We start from the raw sequence: 13687 nt of genomic DNA on the forward strand, positions 1-13687 counted from the left end.
TTTGCTGAGTCTGGTCTCTGGCTTGAAGATGGGTCAGACTGCTACAAAGGCAAAGATCTATGAAACTCACTTAAGAAATCTGGGACCATGTCACCCAGTTTCAGGTTTATAGACAAGTGAAATTTCACTTGAGGGTGTGGTTGCAAACTGCAGTGCTTATTTAAGGGAGAGAAGGAGGGAAAGAAGCAAACAGAACAAGGACAAACATTTGTTCTGTGGTGCTGGTGACATGAGAAGAGAAAAGATGATGCAAGAAAAAAAATCCTCCAAACATTCTTGCTGGGACATGCTCATATGCAAAGGCATTAAAAATCAGCAGCTCCCACTGACACGCCATTCCATTGCATTTTCATGGCTGTGCTGTACTGCTATTGAAAGCTGAGGCTAAGATCGGAACACTCTCTTTGCCCATAATAGAATCTCAGTGAACCATAAGCCTGCTGAAGTTTGTTATAAAGGTGCAAACTCAGTGAAAGTACATTCACAGCTTAAATGTAAGCTGTCTCTGGTGACAAAAACCTCAATTATTTGCACTCATGAACAAAAAGACTGTAAACTTCCAACTTGTGAAGGTCCGGCCCATAGCCAAACCTCTGCTTATCTCAAGGAAAAGCACTTTTAATACAGAAGTAATTCATAATGGGATAATCATGGGTGTCTACATGGCATCTTTCCACCCCCTGAGTAATTTCTCACTTCTGTAATCATGTCTTAAGTTATGCAAGTCAAAGCTTGAGATCCTTTCCTAGGAATTGTTTGTGCTGTTGATCATCGTTACTCAGAAAAAAACCTCTTCATCTTAAAGGCAAGAATGGATTCTACCTTCTAGTAGCCAGGTCGAGCTTTTGGTCTGTCAGCCATACCCTTTGGTAAAACGTATGTCTGATCTTGGTAGGCATCTGGTGGCAGTGTTAAATCCAGTGTCAGTGTAAACACCGATTTCAGACATGTCCCTTCTTTTTTTTTCCCCAGTGCCTTTGATTGCAGTCTTGCACAGGAAAAGCTTTTCCTCTGGTTTCATGCAGCCATGATCCTAGTAAACTTCATTTTGCAAACTCTGAGGGTGCAGTTTGGCCCTTGTCTAATTACTAAAGAGTTCTTGCATCTGAGGAAGTGGTGAGAACAAAATGAACCTGCATATGTAGGCTGAATCCAAAAATAAATGAAAATACTGATTTTTTTGTGTCTGTTATTTTGCCGGATGCCTGTCAGTTGGATGTTAAAGGTGACCTTTATCTCTACAGGAGCATTAAGTGATTACATACTTTTTTCTGGACATTGCTCCTGTTTATTCCAACGTGAAGCAGTCACGGTTCAGAATTCCAAATTGCTAGAGATATCCTGGGTGTTCATCGTGTTCTCTGTGTGCTCATTTACAACCAGAATTGAAGTGTGTGGGATTCAGAAGCAGCATCAAGAGAAATGCACATAGCGTTCCCAGTTAAAGGTAAAATGTGACTGAGCAGTCCCTCTCTGCCTTTTCAGATCCTGGCACTTGTAGCAGTCAGAAAAGCCATGGACTACCTCTTCTCCCAGCATGACTTAAGCTTTCTTGATGACGTCATTCCAGAAAAGGACAAGAAAAAGAAAGAAGATGAGAAGAAAAAGAAAAAGAAGAAGGGCAGTATGGACAGTGACAATGATGATGTAAGGAGCTTTCTGCCCTTGTCAAATTACTCATTTCTAGCCAGCTAATCCCAGGGGACTGTCCATGCCCCTCCCCAGTGCTGGGGCTGGGGATTTCCCCACCTCCTTTGAAGCCGACCAGCTCAGTCTTTTGCTGCTGCAGCAATCGGCCTCAAAACTTCTTTTCTACACTGCCTTCCCTTTTCCAGATGTCACCAGCCTGTGGTAGGTGGTACTTGAATTGCCAAGAATGAAATCACACTTTCCACAAGAGCGCTAGGTACCTGCTGAGATGTCATGCCCTTTACTAGAATGCCTTTCATCACCCTGTCTTGTTCATTTTTACCTCCTCCACCTTTCTGCCCTGTCATTGTCTTTTACGTTTTAGGAGGAGAATGTTTTTTGCCAGCATCTCTGTTACTTCTGAATATATCACGGTGTTCTTTGTTGATCTTTTTTTAATTACTCTTTTTAAAAGCACAAAAAGGTACGACTTGTCATATTGCAGGAAAGACTGCTTTCTGTTGGTAATACTCATGTTGGAAATATTTTCAAAGCACACATGCCCTTCTGCAGTATACTCTCTGGTCCTACCTCAGGTCGCAGCATGCCCTAAAATAGCGAGACATAGCTGCTTATGTTGTTACTAAGTGCGGTGACCTGACTAGACCAGATCCACGTGCCTTAGACTGTTCTATTTTTTACTGTATGTATAAGAAGAAGAAATGTAGTCCTCGTGCCTTTAAACATTCTCCTGTCCAGGTGTAGCATGACCTCAAATTTGATAAATTTATACTGAAGTGCTAAACACACTGACTGTATAGCACTTTGTGTAACACACGTGAGCTGCCTTTGGAGAGCTGCCTACATCGGTCAGCATTACGCTTTGCAATGTGAAAAGGGAGCTAGGCTTTAATAATTTTAGACTACGTGGAGAGTCCTATGCACAGCATCACTTTTTCTGCTCATGGTAACCCTCCAGGGTTCATGAAGAAGGGATTTTCCTATGATGTAGGCAGAGGTAAGATCACCCGAAGCTTTAAAAAAATCCCATTTTAACATGGCAGGAGAAGCAGAGGGGAAGAGGTCACACCCTGGGACGAGGCAGGCAGCAGGAAAAGTCAACTGGCCCTTTCTTGAGCACTCCTGCCTGGGTTGCTGGCCTGCAGCCCCCAAGGTTTGAACTGCAAGCAGTGTGTGGCATGGCAGAGTGGCACCAGTTGTTGGTCTGCTTGCTCCCTGACCTCTGTAGCTAATATGCAGTGGGTACAACAACAACCTCCCCAAGAAGCAGCTGCTGGGTCAGTGTGTCTGCCAGGAGAGCTTCTTGCAGCAAAGGCTGAAGGTGGCATCACTGCCACCAACCCAGAGGGTCACAGCAGGTGCTGTTGTGCCTCACTGTGTGCCTAGAGGGTTTCTGCTAGGTATTGTCTGCAGCCTTTCTGCACTGAGCAGATCTCAGCTCTCCTTGTGGGTTGGATAATAAATCTGGTGTCTGCAAGAGGAAAATGGCAGCTCCAGGGGTTCCCCCAGGCCATCCCGATGCTTCATTGGGCTCAAGGTTGGGAGGACAGAAAAGGCAACCTCAGGTCTGGTGGAAGTCAAGCTAGAACCTGAGTCCTTTATGTGAGAGCAGATCTGTGTCAGAGGCAACAAAGTCAGGCTGTTCTGATGCGAAAGCATGCAAAGGCCTTTCTACAAAGAATATATGCTGTCTAAAATAGTGCATGTACACTGCAAAGAGACAAAACTATGAATTCTGTTGTTGAGGGTGCAGTGTTGTAGGAGGTAGCCTGGATCCACGCCTTGTTGAATCAAGCTGAATCCCAGCTGGGAAGATTGGCTCTTACTTAAGACAGCAAGCTCCCCTTTCCTGTCATTACTCTAGTTCCTGGGAGGCCGAGGGTGAGGGTTTCCTTCAGCAGATAACTTTGTGCAAACCAAAATGAGAGAAAACATGCTACTGTGTGTAGTGAATAGTCAGCAAAGGTGTGACTCCATCCCCTCCTCCTGACTGATTTTAATCTAGCAGCATCGTATGCTGAGCCATGGCTCCCCCATCTCTGGTATGTTTTAAGCTATCTCCTCTCTTCTCAGGCTTTTCATGAATTTCAGGTACAGTACTTGATCTAATGGGTAAGAGATTTTATGCAAAATGTTGGTTCTTAACTCTTCTTGGATTTTTTTCAGCACTTGCTTTTACCAGCTTCCTGAACATAAAGCACTTGGCATTATTGGTTTGATAATTTTCACCCTTTCCCTTCCAGAAATATACCCCCACAAAGTCCTGTGGCATTTGGTGGGCAATACACCAACCAGAGCTCAGCAAAATGAATCGCTGGGCGATACTGATGCAAACGGTGTTAGATGAATGAGTATGGGAAAACCTGGCATTAGTGGAGACTGCTCTCAGCACTAGTTAGGACCCACCTAAAGTTCTCACTGGGGGTTTGTCACTGGGGACAAAAAAGAAGGAGCTGTGAGGAAGGTCTTTCTGTAATCTTGCTGTTTTACCCTCCAGCTTGTCTTTAAAACTTATGAAATAATGCAACTAATCGCTGCATTTGCCTCATGAAAACTCAGGCGCCTTGCTTTTCTCTGCAGTTTTATGTCAAAAAATGTGTGATCCAAGAAAGGCCAGGTTGTGGTTTTTTTTTTAAATCTTGGGCTAGTGCATTTAGTTTCAGAGTCAGAAATGCTGTGTGATGGTCTCTTCTCCCCTTTGGGGCATTTTTTCCAACTGCAGATACTTTCTCTGTCTCTCTGTTCATTTTAGGTGGCAAAGTTTAAGGTAGACCCTGAGTGACATCGTTGCTGTTCCACGGACCTCTTAGCTTTATTTATTGATACTGAAACAGTGGTATATTGGAGAGGTTACCCAGCTCCATTAACAGCATGGCCCCAAACGGATGGGGATTTTGAGATGGATTTATCGCCTCTGTGCTTTTATGGGGAATCATCTTTATTTGAGCTACTCAGTCTCGTAAAAATGCTCCTGAGGAAACGTTTTGCTATTGGAGTAAGAAATATTGCATTGGATGTCAGTTATATTAAAATAATAATAATAAAATATCCAGGGAGAGCTATTCTCTGGCCTCTGTAACATTTTCCTGCCCTGACTTGAAGGTCTCCCTCTCTCCACCTCAGCACTGTGCTAGGTGCTGTGTCTAGTTCTCTCCAGGAACAAAGATGTGTTAACGTCTCTGGCAAATAGCACCTTACTTCCTTTGCCGTGTTATGCAATGTCAGCCTGTCTTTGGTAATGAGAAGCTAGTTTTATTTTTAAAAAAGCTAAATAATTCCCAGTACCTTCTACTAAGCATAAGCTAGTAGATTATTGAAGGCAGCAGGGTATGAATCATGCTGGTACCCAGCATCTGGGGGACCCCATGTATGGCTTTTCTATGCACTTGTGCAACATTCACCGGTTTGCTGTTTCTCCTGGCTGGCTGGGAATTCTTACAGTTCTTAAAAGGGCCCTGGGTTTGATGAACTATTTTCCTGTAAATAGAGGTGTAACTGAGACTGAATCAACTTAAATCAAAGGGGGAGCTGAGACAGCCCGACTTAAGGAACCTCTGCCATATTGTGCCTGGCCCTCGTCCTTGTAGAGCAATTGGGAAGAAAAAAGGGGTTTTACAGAAATCACAGCAAGATAAAAAGTTTTGATGAGCTTTCACAGAAGCCAATGCCCTGACATTTCTGCCTACGAATGCATTTTCCATCTGTATTTCCTGCAGCCAACTCCAAGATCCACTGGGTGGTGTCTTATAAGCTGGTGGCAAAGGAGCTGGTGAGGTGGGGAAGGGGGGAGATAACAATTACACAAGAGTATTTGTTCAATCTGGGTTACTTTCATACTGTGAAGGAAGAGGGAAAGCGGGGTGCAGTGGGGAACCAGTGGAAACCAGCAGGCAACTAAGTCGGACAATGCTTTTTTATTTTTTCTTATTTTCTTTTCCTCATTCCTACAGAAACTATATGAAGGATAATTTTAATTTGTGGGAGACGATAAGAGAGAGAGCAGTGAGAATATTCTAAGACCTTTTACACGTTTCTTTCACAGTCTGACTGCCCCTACTCAGAAAAAGTCCCAAGTATTAAAATACCAATGGACATCATGGAGCAGGAACCTTTCCTAAGTGATAGCAAACCTGCCGACAGTGAGTAGAACTAACCTCTTGCATGCCTGCTTGACTCTGACTTGCAGTACAAATATATATATATATATTTAGAGTGATTTTTTTTTAAAAAACCCACCTTTCCTAATACTTGAAAAGTACTTTTTCTTGTTCTTTTTTTTTTTATCTTTTTTTTTAATTTTCAGGCCTCTAATTTATGACAGATTTTGGTTTTGTGAGCTTTTTTCTTTGCTCGTTACAAAGTTGATGTTGTTCCTTCTGGTGCCTCCAGCTTAAGCGCTTTTATCCAGCTAACAGGTCTCTTGGCCACTCACCCTCTCCTCCTCTTTTTTCTGACCTTTCCTGTATTGTGTTAACTCTTCTGATGGTTTGATTTATTATTTTTTTTCCTCTGAGCCTAGTGTTCTGGATTTGCAGCACATCTAAACTGCATTGCTGTCCTGTTGCTGTTTGTTTCCTTAGGTGCCAAGCAGTTGCAAAAATCAACACTTAAAAAGAGTAATTAAGCGTGTCATTGATCCGCATTGCTCATTAAACTGACAAGGCAGTGATCAGTTGACCATTAATGTATTTCCCTTCTTAGGTGATTTGCTTTTGTGCTGTTCTGTTTCTGTTTAATTTCTTACGTTAATATCCATAATTGATTATTCTGATCTTCATTTTCAGTCATTTTCACTTTTCATGTTATAGACTTTGAAGTAAGGAATCGGGACTAACAACTCACCTTAGCTTTTCTGCCTTTGAGATGACTTTTTAAAATACTATGAGCAATGAGTGCCATCTGGAGATAAACATGCCGTTCTGTTGTGAGGCGAGAGGGGAGGAGTAAGAGTGATAGTAATAAATCAGTACTGCTGCAAGGCTGGTGATTTCTAGGAGTAGGAGCTAAACCCACAGATCTTTAGAGCCTTAAACTATCATTTAAGAGCTGGTACCCAAGTCCCTTGCTTTTCAGTGGCTTTTAGATACCTTAGGCAATCCTAAGCATTGCTCTGTGTGTTTTAAATACAGGAACCTTAGAGACTGGCATTCTAAAACAAAGCCAAGGAGAAAGAGGCATTTCCCTGACAGTTTAGATATTCTCAGTGTTTTGCTGATAAAAAAAGGAGCGAAATGAGCCTCAGACAACCTGACAGATCCTCCTCATTTTTCTGTTAAAATGCCCTGATGTGCTAAAACCAAATTGCATCCTAAATGATGTTATGGAGGGTTTTATGATCAAATGCACTGTTTTCCACATCTTTGAGGCTGAAATAGTTAAGGAGAAGTTAATTCTGCTGTAAACCTGTTTGTTGGCATGCCCTTTGAGAAAACAGAGGGTAAATCAGCCATGAGCCAAGCAGTAGTTAGTTTGTGTATTTGTACCTTTTTATAATCAGTAATTGATTTGCTGATTTTCAATTGGAAACAACACCCAAAAAATAGGTAAATCAGGCCCATGGACTAGAAAAAGTAGCTGGAATCCAGCAACACTGCAGTATCATCCTCAATGATAAATGTGCTCTGATTCAAAGTATACTACTCATAATACTACCAACATGAGCTTTCCTTCAGCAATAGCAAAAGTAGGATTATTATTAACAGAGAGTACACTTCCCCGTGCTGGGTCAGGAAGGGAAAGCCACTGGGGGCAACAAGCCACTTGTTTTCTTGCAAGGAGTTTGGGTGCGACAATGAGGAGCACAGGGTAAATGAAGAGGTGTAGATAAAAGGTAAGTGTCGAGACCTAAAGGTGGTAGAAGTCTTGGCAAATGAGTCTTGTGGTTGGTTTCAGCAGTCCAAGGGTTTTTGTCTTGGAGGAGAGAGAGAAAGGGATGGAGTATTTTTCTTTGCAAGCTGTGAAATTCACCTGGCAGGCAGTCAGCAGTAAATAAAGGATTGCCAAGTAGATGAGAGTACACTGGAGAGACTGAGGCTGGGCTTGAGAAGTTGTCAGTGCTGCAAGCCATGACAAACATGACTTTATTCCCTCCTTGACAGGAGAAAAATCACCAACATTCCTTGAACGCCATACGTCGTGCTGATACAATTCCTTTCCTTCAGTCACACACCATGCCAAGGTAAGCGATTCTTCAAAAGCATCTCAGCTACCCCTCAGTATAACAAAAGTCAACAAGGCAAAGGTTCTGTCCCCCTGTAGGAAACTCTTAAAAAGCACTTTGAGAAAATCCCCTACGTAGGCTTGCAGCATCCCAAGTTGATTTACCAACATGGCCTTAACAGTGCTTGGGACAGGGAACAGAGAACCTGCGGGAGACCTGAGGGCTGCTCCGGCCTTGGTTAGACCCCAGCTTCAGTACCCATGGCTGATTTGGCATCTGAACCAGAAGAAAGATGTGGATCAACTGGGAGGAGTCTAGAAAAAACATCTGCAGGGGAAAAATTAAATTAGTTGGGATTGTTTAGCCTTTTTTTAAAAAAAAAAGGCAGTGGGAGAGCTGTTATGCTTTCCTTCGGTCGTGTGACAGGATGTTGCAGAGAGGAAGTAATCCATTTTCCCATGTCTGTGGTGGAAAATAGAGCAAATAATAACCTTAAATTGCAGCAAGGAAGAGTTAAGTAATTTCTCAGAGCTCAGCCCCTTGGGGCCACCTTGGACCTCCCAACACCAGCAGTCGGAACTAGACCAAAGCAGCAATAGTCCTCCGAGGTGTCAAAGAAGTATCTGCACTTGCAGGCATTAGGGTGGGTGTGAAATTAATCTCAGTGGCTATAAGCGGATTTTTTCGAAGGCGGTTTATGAGGGTTGCCACTTGGTGTGAAGTATAAGTGCTGGAGGATACTCGGAGCTCCTCAGTCAGTGAAATTGGTGGTTTTACCTCCTGACACGAGCAGTGTTTAGACCCACTCACTAAAATTATCTTATGTCATGTACAGGCCTTATCTTAAGACCAGCTGCATATTACCACTGCCTATCAAGGTTATTTACTTGGTATCTATATGCTGCCAGTTTCAGAAAGCTATAGTGTATAAGCTAATGTAAGGAACTGATACTGGGAGTTGAGCATTCGTTCCCTTTTGAGATGTGACACTGTTGAGTGTCCCAGTAAGTCCCCAGCTCTGTGGTTTTCTTCGTTTATGCCGGTTGCCCCCTGCTTTCTTTGAAAAATGCTGGTTTTCTCTTGCAAGCTGTAGATCATTATTTTTTTGTCAGGATGCGGTCCCTGGGAAGCTGTGCTAGTAGAAGCCCTAGCACGGCCCGCCAAGTTAGGAATGGCTGAGAAGCCTGGAGCCAGCCCCCACTCTTATCTCGTCTTTCTTTTTCTTCGCAGCCCTCCACAAACTCCGGTAAAAGTTGTGCCTCAAATTAGAATAGAACTTGAGCCTGAAGACAATGGTTATTTCTGGAGGAGCAAGGGAACAGAAACTACTTTGTAATTTGTCTGTCTGTTAAATCTTTCATGGAATTTATTTTGTCACTAGCCAAATATTAAAATGCTCTCTGCTCCCCACCTGCATAGGTAAATGAGACATCCCACACTTCCTTCCACCCCTTCCCCTGTAGACCTCCTCTGCTCCCTCCTCATCCTGGTTTCCCACGCTGACCAAGATTCGTTTTGCCTTCTCTCACTTCGTCATGCATGCATCTCTCTCGTTTGCAAGCAGAGGGCAGAAGTATTAAGGATATCATATCAAACCTGTGGGAGATGTCAGGGGAACTGGCATTACTTTAGTTGTGAATCGGTGTTTGTTTGTTTGTCTGTTTGTTGTCTGGCAGAACAAAACTGACCTCCAGGCTAATTCAATGTCTTGCTTACACTGCTCGAAGATGCTGGAAAGTGCTGCTAATACTAACTCGCTCTTAAAGCCTGTACTTATAGTTAATGCAGGAAGGAAAAGGAAAAGGTACTCCACTCCCAGCACAGACAAACCATTGCCATCGTTGTAGCATGTGTTTTGAAATGTCCCTTTCCTATGCAATTTTTTTTAAAGAAACACTTTAATGGACTTAATCCGTCAGGTACATTGAAGAGTGTTATTTTCCTAGATTATTTTGTTTAAATTATGGGGGCCTAACCTACGACTTTTTTTTGTCAATTTTTTTAACCTTTTTTTAATTACTGTAAAAAAAAAAAGAATTTTTCCTGCAGCAGGAAACATATAGTTATGAGTAGTTCTACCTCTTATTTCTAGATACCAGGCTTTCTGTAAAAAATGTATTGTACCATATATAATGTGATTTTTATGAAAAAAAAAACCAACCAAAAAAAAAAATAAAACCACAACACCATACCACAATCTCCAGGACATGGCATAGAGCTGGATCAGTTTGATTAACACCTTCTACTCTGAAGCATCTGTTTTACTTAGGGTTATGTTATTTTAATATTTTTTTTTATAAGTAATCTAACTTTACTATGAAGGAGATGGGATGTAACTTAAATCTCTTGTGATCAAGGAAGAGTCTTAAATGTGACATTGGTAAGCGAAATACTGACAGGCTACTGATGTCAGTGGACAGATGCTGATTGTATTTCACATTGTTGATTTCCTACGCGGTATTGTTCCGATTATTTCTTTTGCAACATTGGTGTGTGCGCATGTGTGTATGTGTATACATGAGAAACACCCTGGGTGCACTTCAGGCACGATGACAGTGCAATGGAGGAGAAAGCCAGCTGAAGACGGCCTACTGGGATGTTCATCCTGACGCTCATATTCGCCAGGCTCACAAACATCTGTATCCTCCAGCATCCCACGTCTGTTTACCATCATCTACAGAATTTACCCTAAATCTTGACTGCTCAGTCCTAGACCCGTCCATTCGTACATGGTGATGCATCAATACCAAGCAGGCTAGGCATGGGCATGGCCCGGATTTTGGTTTTAAACGGAGCAAGCAAATATCACCTTGGGAGAGATGATTTTCTCTCTGTAGCATGTGTGCGTATGTACTTGTGTGTGCATGTAGACACACATTTATTTCACCAAGACATTTCTTTGATGAAACATGAGGACTACATGTAACACACTAAAAGCTTCATCAAAAAAAAAAAAAAAAAAGAAAAGAAAAAAAGAAGAAGAAGAAAAAGCCCGGTTATAGGGCCTAATTTCCCAACAGAGAAAAATCCCCCCGCAGAGGACAGGCACATTGCTGCCACTTTTGTCCTTGCGAAACCAAAGTCCGTGTTGGTTAAGTAAACAGAATTTCATGATGGTGCTGAGACCTCATATGCCAAATTTTAGCATCCACTCACTCACAGCAGCCATATCAGCAATGGGAGGTGCAGAATAGGGCTATTCTTTTCTTCCCCAGATGTGCTGTAGAAGCAGCTGGCCACCTGACTTTCCCTGCAGCGTGTTGGTTGAAGGATGAGTTGATAGGGACTGCGGTAGTTCGAGCCTGATCTGCTGCAAACGGTCATTGCTGCAGAAAGACGACAAAGCCGCACCGGCACCTGGATGGCACACAACACGTGCGCGCACGTTTGGACATTCCCCGAGGCATTCTTGAGGGCTCTCGGTTTTGGCTCCCATGAAATGCATGTTGGCTCTCAGATTGTCATCACGGGAACCCGGCCTCCACCCGCTTCCGAAAGGCTAGGGAGACATCGGAAACGGCCAGAAAGGGAGCGGCTCTGTGCTGCCTCCCAGGCTGCGCTAGCTGGAGGATGGAGAACCTGGGAAGTGCAATGCCAGCCGTCCCTTGCTGCATGCAAGTCCCTGGCTCCCAAAGGGGAAACACTCAACCCTCACCTACAGAGTACACAGGAGCTGCTTGCGTTTTGCCTAGACCTTTGATTTCTAGGAGTCCCAATAACTGATGGGGGAAAGATCAGGAGAAGCAGCTTTGCTGCTCCCGGCCATCTCCACGGGCAGGGCGCTGCACCCATGCTCGCACACCCTGCACGCGGCTTCCCATCTGTTGGCACCTGGTGATGCAGCTCCACAAAAAAGAGGTCTTCCACTTTCAAACCGTGTTAAATGTACTTGAAATGTATTGACTGCTGATCTAGATCTTTCTTTCTCTTTTTTTTCCTTATTTTTTTTGTTTGAACCCAAGGGAGCTGTCGTACAGAGGGTAGCATTGCTCAAGGAATGGGACAAAGGTTTCTGTAGCATTCCATGAAAAACACACAATGCTGGTGACAGGAGCTGGAAATGTTTCCTTTCCTGGTGCCTGGTGATAGCACTTCACTGGCAGCGGTGTCTCCTTTCTTGGTTTTTCCTTTGAAAAAAAACAAAAAACCCAACTGCAGGAGAGCAGCTGAGAGCTTGGTAGGCAGGGAAAAGAGCCTGCAGGCATCCCCAGGAGACTTGCGCTGCACTTCACAGACCTTTGAAAATAACTAAACTTTTCAGTCACAATTGAGTATTTTGTGGGGAAAAACCTGAGTGAGCACTTCTGGGAACAGGGGTGGAGACTGGCCCAAAGCCCTCTGAAATCAACCCTGTGACAGCCACCCAGCTGCAGCCAGCTTTGTCCCAGGCCCGGAAAAGTGGTGGCTGTCAGCCTCTGTAGCCCACATTTTTTCATCATTGTGGCCGATACATCTTCGTATCTTTTTTTTTTTTTTTTTTTTAATCAACACGCACTTTCAGATACTTTTATTATTGTTTTTAATTCTCGTCTGTATTTGCTTTGGAGGAAAGAATAAAAACTTAGATAAAATGAAGTGGATCAAGATGGTGGAACAAAAAGGAAAAAAAAAAGCAGAAAACATTTCAATATATTAAAATGATTTTTTTTCCAGTAATATAAAACATGAAATTCCTTATAACATTATAGTATTTTACAGTTTTATGAAGCTTTCTATTGTGACTTTTATGGAATCAAAAGATGAAGATGATGAGATATTTTAGCATTTATATTTTTCAAGATTAAATGTATACTGAAAATAAAGTAACTTTATGCATTTATTGGAGAGTTTGCATGTTTGCTTTTCCTCTTTATACTCTCAGTCTTGTTTGATTGAGCTGAGATCCCTGTTGTCACAATTGCTGTTTCCAAGGGGAGATGGTCAGCGCCTCTCTGGAGGGAAAGGATGCTTAGGAGAGGTCCCACAAATACATGTAAAAAATGTAGGGAAAGTCTCTTAACAAGCCCAAACGGAGTTTAGGATGTATGGCTGTTAAAAGTGAGTTTTATTGATACATGAAATAATGAAATAGTCTCTCTTGAGATGATATCTTGAAGCTTTTTGGGGAGTGAAATATAACTTGTTCACAAATAAAGACAAAGGGACCCAAGTCCTGCCTCTGTCATTTGATGAACACTGGGCAGTAAGAGAAGGCAGCAGCTGAGTACAAATCCCAGCCCCGCACTGCCTGGGTGTTTGGCAGATCTTTTTTCATCCTTTTTTCACCCATACTGGGTGCCACACTGGCAGCAGCCTGCAAAAGGAAGCGGAGCACGATTAGAAAGGTTCTGGTGGAGGTGGGAGCTCCCCAAAGATCCTGGTCTTGGAGCAAGGGCTCACCCACCCCACCGAAGATCTTTTTGGGATGCGGAGAGGAGCCTCGAGGGACTTGATGCCACAGGACCCCGAGTCAAACCTGAGATTAGACAAGATTGTGGAAAACGGGGCCAGTAACAGGGATGTGCTCCCTCACACTCCAAATCCAGGGATCATGATCACCGTGGTGGTGCCAGGGGCTTTGTGCTGGGTGGTGGTGGGAGATGGGGCTGGGGCATCAAACCCCCTAAAAAGCATCACTTGGGACTTTTCCAGAAAACATACTGCACAAGTTAAGCTGTTTTACGGAAATGGCCTCAGGCAAGGATGCACTGCCCTCCTCCCTGTGCAGGCAGGGGTCGTGCTCATGGCCATTCAGGATCTGCCTGTGGGATTGATCTCCTTCCCCATTGCAGGCATGGGTCTGGCCCACCGTGGTCCCATGGGGCTCACCAGTACCCCTAGTTACATGTGCTCCAGGGGCAGCAGGGAAGGGTGCTCGCCGGCTGCCATGGGTATACA

At 43.5% G+C, this 13687-nt stretch overlaps 1 protein-coding gene across 7 annotated transcripts in view; it reads left to right on the forward strand.

The window, feature by feature from the left end:
- Positions 1-9220, forward strand: part of SLC4A4 (solute carrier family 4 member 4) — a 235793-nt gene extending 226573 nt beyond the window's left edge. For all 7 annotated transcript variants that reach the window (XM_040586303.1, XM_040586294.1, XM_040586313.1 and 4 more), the window contains 4 exons: positions 1486-1647; positions 5693-5789; positions 7749-7828; positions 9041-9220. In XM_040586303.1, coding sequence (XP_040442237.1) covers positions 1486-1647; positions 5693-5789; positions 7749-7792 — 303 coding nt within the window. In that variant the 3' untranslated portion in view covers positions 7793-7828; positions 9041-9220. The remainder of the gene's footprint in view (positions 1-1485; positions 1648-5692; positions 5790-7748; positions 7829-9040) is intronic.
- Positions 9221-13687: the final 4467 nt, after the last annotated feature.

The sequence above is a fragment of the Falco naumanni genome, chromosome 1 (assembly GCF_017639655.2).
Source record: "Falco naumanni isolate bFalNau1 chromosome 1, bFalNau1.pat, whole genome shotgun sequence".
Taxonomy (NCBI): Eukaryota; Metazoa; Chordata; class Aves; order Falconiformes; family Falconidae; genus Falco; species Falco naumanni.